This window comes from Melospiza melodia, chromosome 1, assembly GCF_035770615.1.
Source record: "Melospiza melodia melodia isolate bMelMel2 chromosome 1, bMelMel2.pri, whole genome shotgun sequence".
NCBI lineage: Eukaryota > Metazoa > Chordata > Aves > Passeriformes > Passerellidae > Melospiza > Melospiza melodia.
The window spans coordinates 44,774,121-44,793,512 of record NC_086194.1 but is presented as its reverse complement, the minus strand read 5'-3'; the positions used below and the strand labels follow the sequence as shown (position 1 = coordinate 44,793,512).

The following is a 19,392-nucleotide window of genomic DNA, read 5'->3' as shown; positions in this document are numbered from 1 at the left end:
TCCCTGCACCCCTCTGGCTGCAGCCTCATCAGCAACCCTTCTTGTTGGTCAGCACACAGCAGGGACTCAGTCATGGAGGTGTTTTCTGCCATTACTCCCTCTTGCATCTGCTGGGGGCCTCCATCTGCCAGCAGCACAGCTCCTGGTAGTCAAACCCTTCTTGGGCTCCTCTGTCCCTCTGCCCTGATATTTTATTTGGATTTATCCCACCACAATCCCCCTTGTGTCTGGCTAGGGTGTCCCCCACCTTCACCTGATGCTGTCTTCCAGGATGGGAGGTTTCCTCACAGGCAAAGGGTATTTTTGCCTCCCTTGCTCCATGAGCAGTCCCAGGGGAGTCTGCTCATGTTTTACAGCTCTAGCAGGATGGGCACCCAGCAGTTGCTTGAAGTCCTGGGAGAGGCCTGAGATCTTCATAGCTTGGGTCCCCTCCCTTCTCTTTGAAGCCAGTTTTTCCTGGATGTTCCCAGTTTTGGGCTGTAGTTTCCTATGCTGTTGCTGTTCCTGGAAGAGGCAGCTGGGCTGGTCCCTGCCCCAAGTGCTGCGTTGTCACCGTGGTGCAGGCAGTCACGCAGCACAGCACCAGCCTGCTTGTGCTACAGGCGGTGGGAGAGCCATGGGAAACTTGCACTCTCTGCAGGGAAACCTGCCCACCTGGTGCCTGCTCTGCCCAAAACAGAGGCATCTTTATAGAAGCACCTCTTCCAGAGAGCAGAGAAATGATGGAAGGGTGTGAAAGTACAGGCATTATTACTATATTTGGACTTTAAAGCATCCCTGTGACACTTCAAGGACTAATGACAGCCTTGCAGCAGCTTCACATTGTCCCCCCAGAAAAATGTTATCCTACGTGTGCCAAGGTCTGTTCTTGGGGCACAGACTGAGAAATATAAGGCAGAAGCAGGGTTGGGAGAGCCTTTCCCTTAGCACCAAGGGAGGGGATATTACCCAGGATGGATAAAAATGAATTACCGGAGATGAACACAAAGACTTCCAACGGCTGCAGCAGTTCCCTGCAGAGCTGAGGTACAGCAAGGTATGGTTGCTTTCACATGTACTGGCTATGTGTAAAACTCACTCTCTGCAGGTCCCTCATACTCCAGATTAGGCTTTGCTGGAGCCTCTCCTAGAGGGAAGCTTCTGAACGTGGAGCCAGGTCTCCAGATGCCTCTGGAGATGCTCTGAACCTTCTATTGCTAACTGTAGCTTGGAAATGAGGGGATGGAACAACATAAATTTCATAAAACCCCCAAGTAGATTATATAATTATCAGATTTATCTTCCACACAATGCTATCTCTACAAGCCAAAAAAGGGACAAACATTCACAATGATAAAGAATTTTATTCTTAAATTCCTGAGGTTAAAAAAGGAAAAAAAAGCATCAAGAAAAACATTCCAACACAACCATTAACATTTCTGTAACTGTACAGACACTGGTATACATGATTTTTCCCATATCTGGAGCAGGAAGTTTGATGTGAACAGGGCTTGCAATTCTTTGGCAGTTAAGACCAAAAGATGCTTCTGAACAAGTTACAACCTCAGTGATTGAGTATAACGAAATCTATAGTGCAATTTCAGTTTTAGGAAAGAAGTCAGGCTTTTGTAGCTTTGCTATTTTTTAATGTGGTACACTCTTGTGCAATACCTCGCTCATTTTTCACAAAGAAACATTGAGTAATGTTGAGTAAAGGAACACTGTCATTTTCTTGAAGAAACTGCATTCTTTCCTGTGCATAAACCTCTTTGTAATAAAAAATCTTACCCTCCATATCTCCTTACCCTTTCCAGCACCCAGAAAAACATGTAATTACTTATGCTAACCACAATGTGTAATCTCATTGTCCAATGAATGTGACATCTCCTTCAATTTATTTCATGATCAATTAAAAATATTTTTCTCTTTATTGCATTCCTGCAGATAATGAAAAGCCCAATTCAACAAATCACCTGAGCACCTATAAATAAATAATTTTCCAGCATTGCTAGCTTAGCTCACATGAACAAGAATTTTATGAATGGAAGAATGAGGTGCCTGAATGAAATAATCTCTTGCACAAGCCTGCCCTTGTGCAAAGTCCCTTACTACGTTTCCATGATTCCAGAAATGAAATGTCTGGGACATTTAAACAAAAGGTCTCTACTAATGTCAGGTTCATTACTGTCTCTGCACAGCCTCTTCCAACAGCAATCATGGATTACTGCTCCTGGGAAGCTTCTTTGAACAGCTGCACTCCTGTCCACTTGCATCTTACCAGCCTGATATTTCATAATTTGAAACTTTTTTTGCTTAGGTACTGTCTTTGGTCAGAAGCAAACATTTTCTTTTCATCCTTAAATTACAGGTTCTGACTGCCACTCTTAGTCCTCTTTCAGATAGAGAAAAAAAAACAGCCATAAAATTACTCTTAAAGGGCAGGAAAACCTGAAGAAAAGGGACCACAAAGATTCAAATGCTAAATGAGAACAATGCAGTGGATTTACTCCCCTTCTCCCAAACACAGGCTTCAGCCAGTCTCAGGACTGTCTACATTGAGAGACCTCCAGAAAAACATCTGGCTTACTACATGGAGACAATTATTTTGAGAGCTACATGAACAGGGGGTTAAAAATATTTGCCACAGGATAAAAAAATGTCGGGAACTGGATGTGGAGAGAAATCAAGAGGCAAGTCTGTCAAATTATTTTTAGTAGAGAGACTTCCAATAATTTTTAACAGAGATGTCATATTTTGGCTGATACTTGACAGTGTCCCTTTACCTTACATTTGGCATGTTAGAAAGATATCCCTGGTATTAGGGATTCTAAGTAAAATTAGTATTCTAAGTAAACAACAGCAAAATGTTTTTAAAAACCACACCTAAAAGCTTAAAAGAAAACTGCAGCAGACTTCAGTAACAGCTCAGTGAAATTGCATAGCATATGGTACACAGTACTCCATTTTTAAGCAATAAATAATCTCTTCTCGCCTAATTAAATATAAACATAGCTTCAAGATTGAAATAACCTGTAATTCGTGAACTGATCCACGCCATTTATTGCTGTTTGTTACCCACGTCAGCCTCTTGTCCATCTCATTTTCATGCATACAACCAGGTCAGGGCTTAACCACACTGCAGCCTTCAAGGGCTTGCACCTTCCACTGACCACTCTGCCTGGCAGAGGGTTGGGAGCACATCACCACCATGGGGAAAAAGGCAGCTGAAGGCAAAGGAATGCTACTGATGAGCCAGAGACCTAAATCCTCGGTGCTCCATGAAAAGTAGTCATTCTTTCACAATCTTTTTCAGGATCACTGTATTATAGATTGTTAACAACTGGAATAAATGATGAGCAACCTTTAGCTTTAACTGCAATTATTTTCTTTTCTATGATCAGAAATTTCCCTCTGCCTCAGCTGCTCCTGTGTAAATGTCCAACACTTGGTTGGTGATCTCCACCTTTTAAACAACCAGTCCTTTGGGGTGGGAGATCCCTTATGGGTATTGGATTGGACCAGCAATGCATAAACACCAGCTGGCCTCTCCTGACCACCTTCCCTACCTGAGCTCATCCCTCCAATTCCCTCTCCTTGCTTTTACAAGTATGCCCCTTTCCTCTCCCCAAACCATTTGCTGCAGTTTTTTCTTGCCATTTTTTCTTCTTCCCCTTCATGCTTTATTTCCTGTCTCCCACCAGAACCCTGTATGTCAGCTACAGCTGGCATCAAGTCTCTATAGGGTTCCTCACAGGTTTCACTGGTCTTCTACCAACTGCTGCACTAAAACCTTTCAGGTCTGAGGTTTCTTGGGAGAACAGTAATATGAGAAATCAGACACACTTTAATTATGAGGAGGGCTGGTTGGGAGAAAGAGCTTTTCTTCTTTCTCCTGCCAAATGTTTTGCCATTGGAAGACAGGGTTTTTTTACAGAAAAATCCACTTTCGGGTATTTTGACAAAAAGCTGAAATTCTATATGGAAAGCAGATGGTTTGCATACAAATTTTGTATAAGTGAGAACCCAGTCTTCCTTAAAAGGCAGTATTAACAGCCCACAAATCTGAGATGGAAAGCTAGCAGTTGGTTAGGGCAATTGCAAGGCTTAGGAAAGGGACAGAATGCACTAACACCACTGGGTGGAGAGCTCACCAGGCCTGGATATGCATTCCATTTTGGATGGATGTTTTGAGACCTGTTCAAACATTATTGCTGCCTTCCATGTGGTCTAGAGACAGAGATGTTGCTGATCTCCTCAGAAACTGTGCTTTCCTGTGAATGCTGATGACTAAGGTGCTAAGGCAGGAAAAAGGAATGCTCCTCTTCCCAGTATCACTCAGTGAGCAGAACTTTATTCCACAGGGGATGTTCTGTGTTCTGCCACTGGTGCTCACCATAGGAACTGGTGGGTCAATGTACAGAGCACGTTGAGCCAAAGTGAAAGGAGTTGCTGCTTCGTGCTTATTCTTGTGTAACTGGTATTCAGTGCCAAAGCACTGGAAAGAGCCAGTTAAGACTTACCAAATCTTAGCCCAAAATATATAAAACTCCTATGGTTTGCTGCTTATAAAACTTGGAAAAGATAAAAAATTCTAGATGGATTACAATAATTGTGAAGACTGAAGTATTGCATAATTGCTGCTCTGACTGTAAGAGCAATACAGCAGAACAGAGATGGTTATGTTTACACCTCATTGAAGAGGTCAAAAATAGGCATTTTTCTTTACATTTCCTTTTGAAGGATATTTTTGGAAGAAAAATAGCTCAATTTTCAGCAGAGGATTTCAGTTTGCATTTAGATACCTCCACACTTATTTTTCACCCCACTGAAAAAAATTGGTTATTATTGACCTGTTAAACCAAACAACATGGCTTTTCAGCAATCTGTACACAGTACAGAACCATTAGTGTTCCTGAAAAGGCTTCTGTTTTTAGTGTACACATCTCCTCTTAAGTGCATTAGAACTATTGCATAGTTTCAAAGTCTTCAAATACAGTGGTAATCAGAATGCTTACACATGTTCATAAATAATAGCATATCTTAAAAATTTAAAAATACACAGTATAGTAAAGGCTATGGAAAATCACTTCCATCATAGATGACAGGTCGCTCAACAGCCAAGTGATAAAACACTCTTTTTGAGATAAACCTGTTAAGGAAAGAAACAGAGCAAAAAGATTCCATTAGCTGAAGCCAACAAAGAGGGGAAGCCTTAAAAGTACATTCAGTCTTGTTTCACTGCTGTCAAGAATATGCCTGTGCAAGGGCCATCAGATTTGTTGTTAAAAAGATGACAATCCTGACTGAACTGTCTTGGAATGAGTCACCAATGACCTGCTTACTTCTGTTAACCCTCCCAGAGGTTCAGAAAGAAGAGTGGAATTCTGGTGTGGGGGTAGAAAAAAAAAACCCAAACAAGAACAAGAACCAAAATTCAGTCTTGAAGACCTCTTGGCAAGCGAGGAAAATTTTCTTATACTTACTTCTGGATGGCAGAATAATGGTACATCTGATCAGTTCCACAGCTGTAAAACCAAGCTTATTTCACCTTTTATGCCTTTCTAGGACCTACCTAGAGAATGTGTTGTCAAATATCAGGGTGTAGATTCCAGCGTTTCTGACTTTCACCTGTCCTCTGATAGTTTCCTTATGAGAGTTGCAGCGAGTCATAGGGATAAGAACCTGGAATTCAATACAAATCAAAATGAAGTTTGCTCTTTGCCCTATGAATTGGCATTTTCTTTCAGAAAGCCATGATTGCAGCCACCTTGAAACTCCCAAAGTGCATCTATGCCTGTAAAACTAATTACTCTGATTAGCATTAAGAATTCCCACAAACTAAAATCTCACAGTGAGACATCTGTTTTCCTTGGATCGTATCTTTACAGCACTAACCTATAGCTATTAATCTCTGCTTTAGAGATAGGATAAATTCCTGAACTTGTAAATGTTAATCTAAACTTTAATATCTTAATCAAGTGGTATATTAAATCCATATATCCAAAAGCAGGATTTTGCTAAATATATATTTTATTATATATTTTTATACTCCCTGTGTTATAAAATCAGCTTTCTCAGCAAATCCTAATTTTTTATATGAGCTTACAGCAAAAAATGTTTGCATCTGTGGTTCTATGTGAGTCTGGCTGTAAAACCCTAGCACAGCTGTCAGAAGAGCAGCTGACATAGATCAAGGATGACCCTATACAACACAAAGTTTAACCAAAGAAATATATCAAGACAAAAGCAGCATTCACACTTCATTCAGCTTTCAGATTAAAAAAAAGAGATATTTTACATGGAGTTAATAGCTGTGCAGTGAATTAACACAAGCTATATAAATGTCTTATTCCCCCAGTAAATCACAGCCATAGAGTTTACCCTACCATGGTGAATTAAACAGCCGCCTTGTCTTCAGCAAAACTTGCAAATAGCTGAGTAAAATAGATTCACTTAATCTGTAATCCTCATGAAATATGGACAGCACATATAAAACTGGGTACCTTGGGCACCTGGCAATGAGATTTTGCACACCATCCAGGCACTTAAGTATATGCTTCATTGTAAGAAATGAAGGTAAACCAAGAAATGAAACTGTTTCCCTGTGGCTTTTTCTCAAGTGTCTGGCAAAACGAGCCTTAAAGAGTTTACCAACTAAGTGAAATTGAGAAACAAAAAGGATCTTGCAGATTTGGATGTTTAATTTTGCTTAATAATACTGGGTGAATCTCAGATGCAACCAACAGAAGCTACAGGGCTTTTCAACTCAACTTCTGCAGGCAACATTAAAGATGTAGCTTTGCCTTTAGCAGAACTGCAGCTTAACTGGAGAAACAAATCCTTAATGCATTAGCAAGTGGCATTCTGGCGAAGATCTCCTAGCAATACTTGTCAATTCCTGTAGGCTGGATGAGTGTGGAGCAGTACAACCTCTGAGGCAGTAAGGAGACAAAGGCCTTACTTTGCACTGATCCAGCGGCGTGTCGTCGGCCTCTTGGTAGACAACACTGAAGGATATGCTTTTGGGGTCTGATGAGAAGATCCAGCTGATTGTTAGTCCCATCTCTGTAACAGTGATGGGAATGATACTGTAGGTGCTGGATTTGATGAACAGCTCTCTGTTGCTTTCTCCAAAATTCATGATCTCTTCTACTGTAAGGGGTAATTTCATCCTGTGAGGGAGAAACATATGATTACTTGAAGAGATCCAATCCACTTACTCAGACAAAACCACTAATCATTGATTTTTATTTTCTGTCTATTTCAGGTAGACTCCACAGTGTATTTGGGACACATCTGGAAAATGCATGAAAATTCAGCCTCAGATGAAGGAAAAAACTACAAAAAAGCTGATTGATATTAAGAACCCTCACTGCTCTGGCACAAGTGTATTTTTTTCACTTATTTATTTCATTTCAACTGAAGAAAACCAGTGCTGGAATACAGCTTTTTAGAGTTGCTACAGATAAGAAAGGAGTGCTGCCCTCTACTGTTCTTTTTAAACAAAAAAGTAAGTGACCTGGTTTCTTCACCTTCCTAGTTGAATATAAAAATTTGCACAGGAAACAGGAGGGATCAGGATTACAGAGGGGACAGGTGGATGAAATGTGAACAGCACTTCTATTCTGAAACACTTAACACATTTGGGTCTCTTTTACCCAACCAAGCTGCAAAAAAACTGACTCAAAATACTTCCAGTTAAAAAGGAAATTCTTAGCATCTAGATGATGCAGAGTCCTACAGCATTAGATAAGCAGATTTCATTCTGGTATCTGTTTAACTCTGTGATCAGTGAGGCCCTGAAGCAGGAGAACACTGGTTACTTTCTTCAGGGAAAACCTGTAATTTCTAAGATCTGTGGGATCTCACCTACATTACCTTACCTAATAATGATGATACCTAGTATCATCTGTCACTCTTCAGGCCAAATAAACTGTTTGCAAATCAATGAGATCAGAGTAAACCACAGTCCTGCCATGTCTCAGGTGACCTTTGATTTTAATAAACTGAATGTTATTCTTGGTTTTGCCTTACAGCCCAGCTATGATTCTAGTTACTGCTTCATTTACCTGGATCTCTGAACAGCAGCAACAAGGTAGAAACATGGACTGATTTATCTCCTTGCAGTCACAAGTTTAAAACTTTTCCCATAACTAAGGCAAAATTTCAAAGCTAGGTTTAAGGGGACAGTGAGCAAAGGTGAATTTCTCTAAGTCATGGGCATCTCCCCATATTGGATTCTATTCTTGTCTGTGCAAGACATGCTGTATCACTAGTGCATGTAATTAGGAATTTCAGAGCAGGACACCTGCAGAGAATTGTGCAAACACAGAGCTTGAGTTGAGGCTTAGATGAAATTTTATGCAATGGCATGTATCAACCAGAGAGGGCAAAACAGATTCTGGGAGGCCATCAATAAATAACAGATACATGCTCCAAAAGGCCATGAACTCCCTCCCTTTGGCAAAGGTCCAACTAGAGCTGCATTCCCTCACTTGCCCTTGAAGTTTCTTTCAGAGACTGTTAGAACTGCACAGCCCTTTCTCTAAACTCCCTTCACGTTGACAGCAATTCCTGTAATAAAAATAGGAAATGTTTTCTCATGTGATGTGGACCTACAACTTTCCATCTTATTTCACTGGGACTGTTGCACAGGGACTGAAGAGAGAGGACCTGGCTCATTGATGCTGCTCTGTGTGGTTGAGTTACACCCTCTCATCCTCCTCAGACCAAACTCTACCATGGGACACAAGTGAGCAGCTCTTCCAGGAGCCTGCAAGGCTTGTGCTCACATAGCTGGTATCTGAGTTCAGCCTTTAGGCTTTCACCTATAGCAATGAAATTGTTCTGCTTACATAATTTCTCCTGACTTCAACAAGCATATCTCAGCATCTTGAGCAACTTGCCAGTCTTCAGATTCATCGAAAGTTGAAGAAGTGCTGTTTCTAGAACAAGGAAAAGAAGGAAAACCATGATTCTCTGAGTAGTATGTAATCAAATACAATCTGCATGCTGATGCCTTCCCAAAATAGAAATGTTTTGATAGTCCTGATACCAAATTCTAGGATTCTTAGTTGGCCCATTCCAGTGACAAAACTGGGCAAAACCGCAGCCCCCTTCTGCTCATCACTGCACAAACGTAAAACTGTTTTCATCCTCGTTTCATGAGCTAAGAGGAATATATATATATACATCCAGAAAATCTTTTCTGCAATCATAACATAAATTTCTTATTGAGATGATGACAGGTTTTGAAGATTCTCTGGCAGGTTGAGGGGCAGACACAAGCACAACAGTCTGCACTGGTCCCTCAAACAAAGCTTGCAAAAGGATAAGACGTCTCCCTGGATTTAATATGGGAGGTGTTTTACAGACATATTATCCAGTTCCTTATTCTGACAATGTACACAAAACATATTCTATTGCTGTAGAATTGCTACCATGTGTCTTCTTTTCCTACAAAAAGTACTGCATGATTCAAACACAAATACACCAAAGATACTTTACAAGATAACAAAGCAGGATGTTTCCTCCACACTATGATGTGTCCCAGTGAGCAGTGAAACAGAGGGAAGAACCTTCTATCCACTCCTTACCTCAAAAAAGGTGTATGCTCGGGACTAGCACTGGACTAGCCCCAGGTATGAATTACAGGGCTGGACACAGAGAGAAGGATGAGTCTGAGAGTCAGGAAACAAACACTGATAGTTTCCAAGTAAGTTAGAGATTCTCTGACTGATTCTTGTTTTGTTTCTCTGCATTCCAGCAGTTTGAGAAAATTAAGCTCTTGTTCCCAGAAAAAAAATTCCAAGGATTCTTATTTATAGGGAACCAGATGGTTGGTTCCTTCCAAATCCAGGGGAATCTAATAAAATGTTAATACCATATGTGCTTCTGAACCATCAAGTGCAGTAATGCCCCTAGAGAGCATAACTGCCATACTTGCTGTTGACCAATTCCCAAAACTAATGCACAGTTCAGCATTTTCTTTTAAATCCAGTGGGATATAGCTCTACAAGCAGCATTGCTGAGAAGAAGAGCAGGAGAAAATATCTCCTTCAAGTGGTGATGAGCAGCATCTGAATATACTGTGTCAACAACATGCAATCACATACCATTTTAGTGCAGTGACATTATGGTTTGGAAACAGGACGAATTCTCTGTTATGACTGCAAATTAAACTGCACCCACTGTCTACACATTTCCTGAACTGTTATCTTGATACTCCTGTTCTTTTATTTTCGCAGTCTCTTGAGTAACTCTTGACTTCTTCAGTCACACCAGTACTGTCAATACCCTGAAGTGACAGCTGGGATGTGCATGGGAGACTCAAAGCTGTAATTAAGTGCCAAAACCTGAGCTGTACCCGGACACAAGGAATGTAGGCATGAAGTACTTACTAGGTGTTGGTCCATAAAGGTTAGTACAATAACTGTGGAAATACTTACTGATACAAATAACTTCTTGTTAACTGTCTTTATACAACCAGATAAGAAAACTGATTCTGAAAAAAACCTCAAACCAACAAACTAGAAAACTGAACTATAGCTTGTAAACCTACACATACATTTTGCTTGCACAGTGGGAACAGCAACCAGCTTCATGCTGTGATCCATGTAAGTCTCCCATCCCACCAGGTTAGCTACACAGCTTTTATTTCACAGACTTGAATTCATGCAGAGCAAGAGAACTACACAATTACAGGCAACTACACAATTCAGAAGTGTCAAACTCTATGATTTACGACACAATGCCAGTAGAGCTCTTGATTTAGTCCATTAATTTAATCTTTTATTTGGAAACCTAAAATGTAAATTAAATCACAGGACCAATATATGTTCATGTTCTCCTCTAATACATGATTTTCCTTATTCCTGCTGCAACCCAGTACATGGTTAGGTGGTTACATGGCCACCTTGCCACTTGGCTCTACCAACCCAATACATTCACCACACATCTAAGGCTAAGGGAGTGCTAAGTCTCCTGATTTGTGTATTAAACCAAAGTGCCTATAATCACAAAGAAAATCCTCCTTCTTTTTATGACATCTCACTGAGTCTAACAGTCTAAACTAAGGTCTGGTAGGCTATAAGAAACAGTATCATGATTCAACTGGAGCATTTTTCCCTTGACAAGAGAATTTATTCTTGCGTGACCCATTCACCTTTTGTGTTAGCACGAAGGATGTTCCTACAGTTTGCCAGGTCCCCAGATTATGAATATGCAGCCTCTGGTGTATCTATTTAAACAGTCTGTATTCTTTCACTTCTACTTTTTAAAAGTAAAATGAAGTGGGACTAAAAGCAGAAAGAAGTGAAACATGGAAAAGACACTACAGCAAGAAGAGAACAGCTCTGATTCAGCAAAGCCTCTAGACACAGATTGTTGGAAGCTGATAGAGCGTTTTGAAGAATTATTGCTTCATGCTGGTCTTGTTCTTATGCAATTCCTCGGGCACCTGCTGTTGGTCACTGTCCCTAAGTTCCCTAAGCCTTGTCCACTGTGCCTGTTCTTATACAGGGATTACATTTCTTACAAATTATACTAAAAATACTGTGGCCAACATCATAAATGGCTTGGGGAGTTAAAAGTTAGAAGCCACTTTTAGAATTAAAACTTGAAAAAAGATGGTTCAAATCTAGACTCAGCAATTTTCTGTTTTCACAAACACCTGAGCTGTGACAGCTGTAGCTACATGTCAGAGGTGTTGGCTTCATGCGGCTGAGCAGTGAAATCCCAGAAGCCATCTGCCTCTCAGCAGTGCAGTGATTTCTGGAGAGAACTTCTGTCATCCAGGGGAGAGTCTTACCGAATTGTGTGAAAGGCAGAAACCTGAAACGGAGACTGGAGGCTGTACAGAGCCCCTAACAGCTGCTTAGCCCAGCAAACACATCTGAAAATGCAAAGAAACAATCAAAGGCATTATGCTGAAGTGCACCAATGATTCCCTGGGCCTGCTGTTATCTAGCAGGTCAAACCCACCCCAGGCACCCTAACTTAGTTATTAGCCTTCCTCTCACACCCAACAGAGAGCAGTAAAAATAGAAAGATGACAGCAAGGGATCAGAAGAAAGGATACCACAGACAGTCCTTGACATGGGCAACAAAAGAGGAATGATTTGGGATGGAGCAAGGGGGATACAGAGCTCACTGAGTTTTTAACAGGGTGCAAGACCGTGTCTTTCATGAAGGTGTATGGGTGGGAAAGGGATGGAAGTGTTAAGGGCAAACCCTGGCACATGTTGAGATGGGAAAGCATCACACAGACAATTGCAAAACTACACAGAAAAAGATGGATGGACATGAAGATCCATCACTGTCTGCAATGGGTGAGGTGCTTACTGCTATAAATGAAATCCCAGCTATTTCTCAAAAAAGTATCTATGACTTAGCTATGCCACATTCTGTATGAAACAAAGAAAAACAACCAACAAACAAAACAAAAGGACTCCCCAGCCTTAAAACTGGACACACTCTATCTTCAAGACAAGAAACTACACAGAAAGCAAGCTAGGGAAACAATCATGACAAAGGAATCTTTCTGTGCTCTGAGTGACAACACACAAAATATTTTTTATTTCTTAATTGGTTTTGTTTTGTTTTGCTTTTTATTGTGATAGGGAAGATGTTTGGCAAAGGCCATGAGATGAAGATAGCTTTCAAACACTGCATTTGCAAAATGTTCGGAACAAGCAATTAGGGATTACCAGGGTGCTTTCCTCCCAGCAGGAGGCAGCAAACAGACGACTGGAAATCAACACTAAAAATACTGACAAGCTGCTGCCAGTATAGCCCAAATACTGCAGCCTGTAGATCACCAAGGCTACAGCCACCTCTGTGGGTAACACTAGTTAAGATACCTTTGAGTTTTCTTTTCACACAGTTCTTTAGAGGCTGTTAAGGGAAACTGAGGCAGGAGAGATTTAGCAAAAGCATTTTCTGGTCTGAGTTTACACCAGTATCCACCAGGAGCCCCATGTCCTTTCAGCAGAGCTCCTGCCCAACGCTCCCTGCCCAGCCTGTAGCTCCACAGAGGCTGCTCCATCCCAGAGCCTGCAGGTTCCCTGCAGCCAGGGTGGTTTCTGCATCCAAGGTCCTTCACAGCTCTACAATCAAATGTTCTTCAGACTGACCCATCCAAGAGTAACAGCTACTCTCTCAGCCCACTCCCTATAGGGGATAAATTCATACAACCCAGATGTCACCAGACAGTTTAGTCACTGCTGTGTCATCCTCATACCTTATTCTGCATCTCAAAATGACTGATAAAAGCAGGTGGTTATCACAATGTATTGCTCCCCTGTTTGACAGGAACAGTTTGTGAATATTTAGCACCTTGCTCCCAGTTGGTTTCTTAGAGGCAGAGAAATTTCTATCACATGCAATGAAGCACAAGGGAGAACTCAGTTTTTAAAAAGCATTACACAGCCCTTACATTTCTTGTGTCAGTAGTGTTCTTTCAATAATGATGCTGCAGAAGTAAGGCAAATTTGGTGCTGTTTTTCTTTATATGCATTTGCAGGTACCAAACTCAAGCAGCCAGAGATACAAGCTCACTGCTCTACAAATCAGAGTCCCAGAAGCACTCCAGCTATGGTAGCACAGGCTGCTGCAAAGATCTGCCTGAATGGGCTAGCTTCTCTTAATAGAGCTTCCCTCTCTTGCAGAACCAAGGGACACTCAAACTGCTGTACTTTAGAATTCACTGGGTGAGACCTTTCAGGCAATCTTGAATCAGAGGTGAGTTCTGCTAATCTTATGCTGAGTAATATCTTGTAGTAGGATTAATCTCACAGAAACATAGTTTTTGTAGCTCAAAAGAGAGGGCATTTAGCTTTTGGGCTAAATCTTTAAAAAGCCAATAAACCTATCTTACAAAACACTTAATTTACCAGGTAAACAGCTTGCAAAGATCAGTAGTCTTAGGGCTGTTACTTTTGTGTGCTGGCAACAGCCCTGACTGCAGTTAAATTGAGTTAAGGAGAGGCTTAAGGGGTTAAGCCTCTCCTTGGAGAGCTGACAGTGCAAAACCCCATCGACCCTTGAGAGGGAATGTGATGGAAGGGGCCGACAGAGGATTGGTCAGCCCTTCCTCTGAGAGTAATACAAATGTAGTGCATTAACAAAAATCCTCCATGTTTCAGTAAGTCACTTGAAATGGGGAAAGGAAGAAATGCTGCCATGTGACGATGTGACTGACATCTGAAGAACAAGATGAGGCTTAACTGAAACACAGGTTCTGAAGTACTCGTTGAGACTCAAACCCTGCCTTTTGGGACAGGTCCAACCCAAGCCAAACAACTCTGATGCTCAGAGTCTGCAACCTGAGCCTAAATGGTAAATCTGGCAAAACAAATTTTATTTCTCTCATGAGTTTCCCCAGAAACCTCAATCCAAGCACTAAATCATGGATGTATTAGAAAGCCTAATCCTTATACTGTTTTCAGAAGCCTCTTTGTAATTGTCTTCTGAGTATGTTTTTGAATCCCCATCAGTATAAATCTGGTAACAGATGATGTGTTCAAATCCACCAGCTGTTGTGCTTGGGTCTTGACTGTCAAGACAATCCTCTTCAGCAAATAAATAGATTTGCTTTTGTCTGTCATGGATGCTTTACTACAATTCTTATCTGTTAGCACTTAGGATTTTGTCTGTCTCCTGAATGCATTAGGATTTAATTATTTGCTGAGTAAAAAATCCCAATATGTCTCCTTCCAGGCTGCCTTTAAAAAAAAGGCAACATGGCAACTACAGACAGTGCTAACTTTTATAATAACTTCTCCATCACTGACCCCTATAAAAACAGAAATGAGAATTTTCATATTAGTAAGAGTCTTCCTGCCAAATATGTATTTTGTTGTTTTCATCCTTGGCCTAGCAGGAAAGGCACTGGCCTTTGCCATACTAAGTTTCTACATGAAACTGAAGACACTGACAGAAACTGACAGTACTTTTGCTGAACCTGGCTATAGCTGACTGCATTTTGCTTTGGATGCAGCCACTCTGGGCATACTCTGCTGCTCAAGAGTGAATTTCAGGCACTGTGGCATGTCATGGGACTTGTATACACTTCAATGTTAACTCTAATGTCTATCACCTTTGACCAGCTTATTGCTGTTACTTTTGCCACCAAAGCACATGTGTCAAACCAAACAAATGATATGGGGCAAATTAATCTCTGTCTTGATCTCACAAGCATTTGCTGCACCACACTTTGTTTTTTGGGAGGTGTTAATTTTGGGAGGCAGTATGTCAGGAAGAATACCCAAACTGTCGCACAGAACTGGCTCTTGAAGTGATCCAAGCGACTCTTGCTTATTTTATTCCCATGCTAGCCATGATCATCTGCTACTCACTAATTACTAAAACCTTACTGGGTGCTAGAAGTCTTAAAAAGAACAAATGTAAAAAAAAAATTTTCTGTACTTGTCCTCTTTATTTTTACCCAGATACCCTATACTTTCTTCAGATTGATAAAAATCACAGACTGGAGCTTTAAATTGAACAGCAGCTTTGAATATGCAATTACCATAACAAAAGCTCTTGCTTATTTTTATGCCTGTCTTAACCCTCTATTTCTTCAAGGGAATGAAAATCAGGAAGCACTAACACAAAGTTATTAAAAAATCAAGATGTGCCAATTGGCAAGTTACAGCTCAACAGTGGCAAACCCACTGAAGAGGAAGATTCTAAATCTTTTACTGCTTCATAGAGTGCAGATGCCACAAACATGTACCCACTATAAAACTGCCTAGAAAATCTGGCAACTCTTTTTCAGCTTCTTTTTTTTCTGTTTGTTTTGTTTGCAAATACTGATGTAGGCAGTCTGAGTGAAAGAGGAAATACCATTAGTAAAAACACTGTGATCAGCTTAGAACCAATCTATTTTCATCATGATACTTCATTGCTTCCTGCTTTTTCAGTCCAAGCTGGTAACTGACTTAACAGTGCAGATTTTCAAAAAGTGTAAAAACCAATGAGATAAAATTCCACTTTTCATAAAGGTAATTTAAATTTCCTGACTCTCAAACCTCTGGCCTGCTGCTTTTCTATGAATGGTGTTTATTTTATTGAAAGCTTTTATGAGTTGTTTCAAATATATTACATATTTTATGTAATATCTTCAGCCCATTCATTTAATGAGAATTCCTGAATTTTAAAAATATATGTTTCAATCTTCATGCTGGGGTTTTTTGGATGTTTTAGGGTTTTTTTTCCATCTAGGACAAGGTCTGTACACAAAATCCTTTAGTGTTCATCTAAAATTTCTGTAATAAAGCAGCATTTTCACCTGCTATCAGGTTCACAGTCTGAATGTCCCATACACATCTTTGTATCTTATATCTGATAACAGACCTCATGTTGCCAGATTACCAGGGCCCTTGTGAACAGCAGGAATATCATATCACACACACATGGGCTCCAACACTGAGCAGTGTTTCTGTAGATGCAAACTCTCACACCCTGATTCCCCACACATTCTTTGCATCATGACATCCTTCCAGTCTGTTTTTCCTGGCACCTTGGTTCCCTTCTCATGAAACTGCTGATTTCTTGGTTGTTTTCCAACCTTGTTCCACCAGTTCTCCCTTTCCACCTCCAGTCTTTTCACTTCCAAATTGGAGGGAAAAATATGTGCAGGGGAAAGAAAAGTGTGCAAAAGCTCTTGCACAAAGTAGTAGAGCAGGTGTGGAGACTGGAACAGGGAAAAGAAAGAAGAGATGTTGCAGAGGAGCAAAGGGAGGACTTTATACAGCTGTGGACTGCTTGCAATAAAGGCAGGGTTGGGTCTGGCCCAAAGGGTCGAAGTCCTTTGCATTACAGCTTTGAAATACCAATTTTAACTGCTTCAAACCATTCTTGCAAAAACCACACTGCCTGGATGTTCCTTTACTCCTCATTAATACCCAGGCCTTCCTAGCAGAGCACTGCAGCTCAGAGGAACCTGACCCTTTTTGGTAGCAACATGCCCATCTCACCACTTTTCCCTTTAGGAAACAGCTCCTTAGGCAATCCTTTCCTCACTACACAATCTCTTGTTTCTCCCAAGCGAAATATCCTTAAAAACAAAGCTATGAAGCAATGTGGTGTGACTGCATGTGTAAAGGTGCCATCTCAACACACAGCTGCAATGCAGGCTTTGCCAGCATAGGGTGGCAAGAGGTGCTGCTGTCCCCTCTCCCTCCTGGCTGCTTCTGCGTGGGGCAGGGCACTCTTCAGAGCACATTCACTTCCCCCTTTCGGCCACACCGCACCCTGCCCGGCCACGTGAGCTGTAATTAGGCCAGCCAAGAGTGTTATGAGTCATCAAGAAAAAAACAATCCAAACCAAAGCAACTACTGTGCAGACAGGCTGAGATGTTCTTTCTACCACTACCAAGGTGTGAATAAACTCTTTGTTCCTGTACCAGACTAGTGGCAACTTTGGGGTTTTCTTCAGTCTTCTGCTGTCTGTGATCTTGATTTTGCTGCTGCAACATTTACTACAGGCATGTTATGCCTACAAAACATAAAAATGGAAACACAGTGCACTGGTTTATCCTGGGGCCCTTGGTTTTAGAACACAATTTGCATATGTGAATGCTTTAGCAATAAGAGTTCAAAAATACAACACTTCAAAAGAAAACCCATGAGCCTTGAAGTAGCAGGATGTATCACAATTGCACAATTAATCTCAGCCCCTCACATTCAAGATTTTGATCAGGTTGGTCCAAACACAAATAACAAACCTGAAAGGCTGAAGTAACTGCTGCTTAATCCTAACCTTTAGGAAATAGCTACTTCAAGGTCAGTCAGAGTTATGTTGGTATAGTCATCTCTCTTATTCTGCCACACACCTCTGCAGCTGATGACTAAGGTGAGTTTTAATTGATTCTCAACTGACCTATACCAATAAAGGCACACTCTCAAGATTTGCTGTTATGAAATAATTTTGTTATAATTGTGTCATGTCACTTCAAGGAAAGAACAACAGTGGCAGGGCTAAGACACCAAGTGAAAAATAGAGTAAATATACAGCAGGCACCAAAAGGGGGACAAATAGGAACAGGAATGTCCTTTAAGATAATTCACTGCTTTGAGGACCAGCTTGCATTTTTAGTCCAGCAAGGACTCACACCTAGTATTCTGGTCAGTGTGAGAATCTCTGCTGTCAGCCAGAGAGAGATCCTAAGAAACTTTGTCAGCAGAGCATGTCAGTTGCAGATCTTCTACTTGGACTCCCTTCTCTTCCCTCTCCTGGCTGCTCATCTCCTCCATTTTTAAAGCTCCACCAGCTGGTTCAAATCTCTGGCAAAACCAAAATAGCTTGGATTATTTTCAGCAGATCTCAATAAAGAAGTTTAGCCTGAAAACTGACTTTTTGTATGCCTTCCTCAGACATTCATCTAGCAACCACAGTCTTGGATCCTTTGTGTGTTCCCCAGACACTATATCTAAGCAAATTCTACTCCAAATATTCAATTTAATGCAAAGAGAACATTATTGGAATGCCAGTGGAGACTATGTGAAGTTTCCACCTAGAAATCAGGCCACATTTAGCTGGACTCTTTAGAAAGGGAAAGAATAAAGATGATAAGTCTACATGAAGTTCAAGGTGGTCAGCTCAGTACAGCCAACAATTCTGCAGCAAACAAACCAGTAGCTCAGAAAGTCACTAAACGGCAGGCCCTTGAACTGTGGGAGAAAACACAGTGGAAAATTCTCAGTACATGTCTCAAGGGCTGCTGTCCAAGACAGGACAGAGGGTCAGCAGACAATACAGTGGCTCTGGCACATTTACTCACAAACAACCCAACTATCTCATGCTGCACTTCCTGCTCCTTCCTGTGCTAAGACACTCAAGCTTTGGGTACACATGTACTCCTCACCACAGAAACAAGTGAGAAGACCTGTGTGCTGTCACAGTCAGCACTGTGCCCTGCTGTTTTTCTTTAACATGCACCACCAGCACCACACCATCATCTGACTCACGTATCAGTTTCTAGATCTCTCCCATAACACAAACCCACAATCAACAAGTCATCTGCAATGCAAGAAGGCCATTCTCCTCTCCACTGCTCAGGCTAGTGACCCTGAGCCTTCCAAACGTTACAGGTGCCATGGGAAAGGGCAGGTGTCATTTGTGTTCTCTGCAAAGAATGTCTCAGGTTCAAAGTACAGCCACAGTAGGACTCACCCACCTGCTCATGAAACTGCTAACAAAAAGCAACAGAGGATAAAGCACTATTTCCTGGCTCTCCTGCTTATAATCTGACAAGGGAAGCTGGACAACCTCTAAAAGTTTATGTAGTGCAAGTAAGTTGTTCCATGGGTGCTCTTCAAGAATAGTAGCCTCTTGTTAGTGACAATCCTTCCTGCCTGCCTGAATACTTTGTCAGACAAGATGAATTTAGACCAATCTCAAATTAAAAC

The 19,392-nt window shown here is 41.1% G+C and overlaps 1 protein-coding gene across 6 annotated transcripts in view; it reads right to left on the bottom strand.

Annotated features, from left to right (window-relative positions):
* Positions 1-1,323: 1,323 nt before the first annotated feature.
* FYCO1 (FYVE and coiled-coil domain autophagy adaptor 1) overlaps positions 1,324-19,392 on the bottom strand; it is a 45,950-nt gene continuing 27,881 nt past the window's right edge. For 5 of the 6 annotated variants that reach the window (XM_063156106.1, XM_063156126.1, XM_063156117.1 and 2 more), the window contains exons 15-19: positions 11,789-11,872; positions 8,835-8,924; positions 6,941-7,151; positions 5,552-5,661; positions 1,324-5,128 (exon numbers count right to left, since the gene is read on the bottom strand). In XM_063156106.1, the coding sequence (XP_063012176.1) occupies positions 5,053-5,128; positions 5,552-5,661; positions 6,941-7,151; positions 8,835-8,924; positions 11,789-11,872 (571 nt within the window). In that variant the 3' untranslated portion in view covers positions 1,324-5,052. The remainder of the gene's footprint in view (positions 5,129-5,551; positions 5,662-6,940; positions 7,152-8,834; positions 8,925-11,788; positions 11,873-19,392) is intronic. The other variant, XM_063156146.1, reaches the window with a different exon arrangement.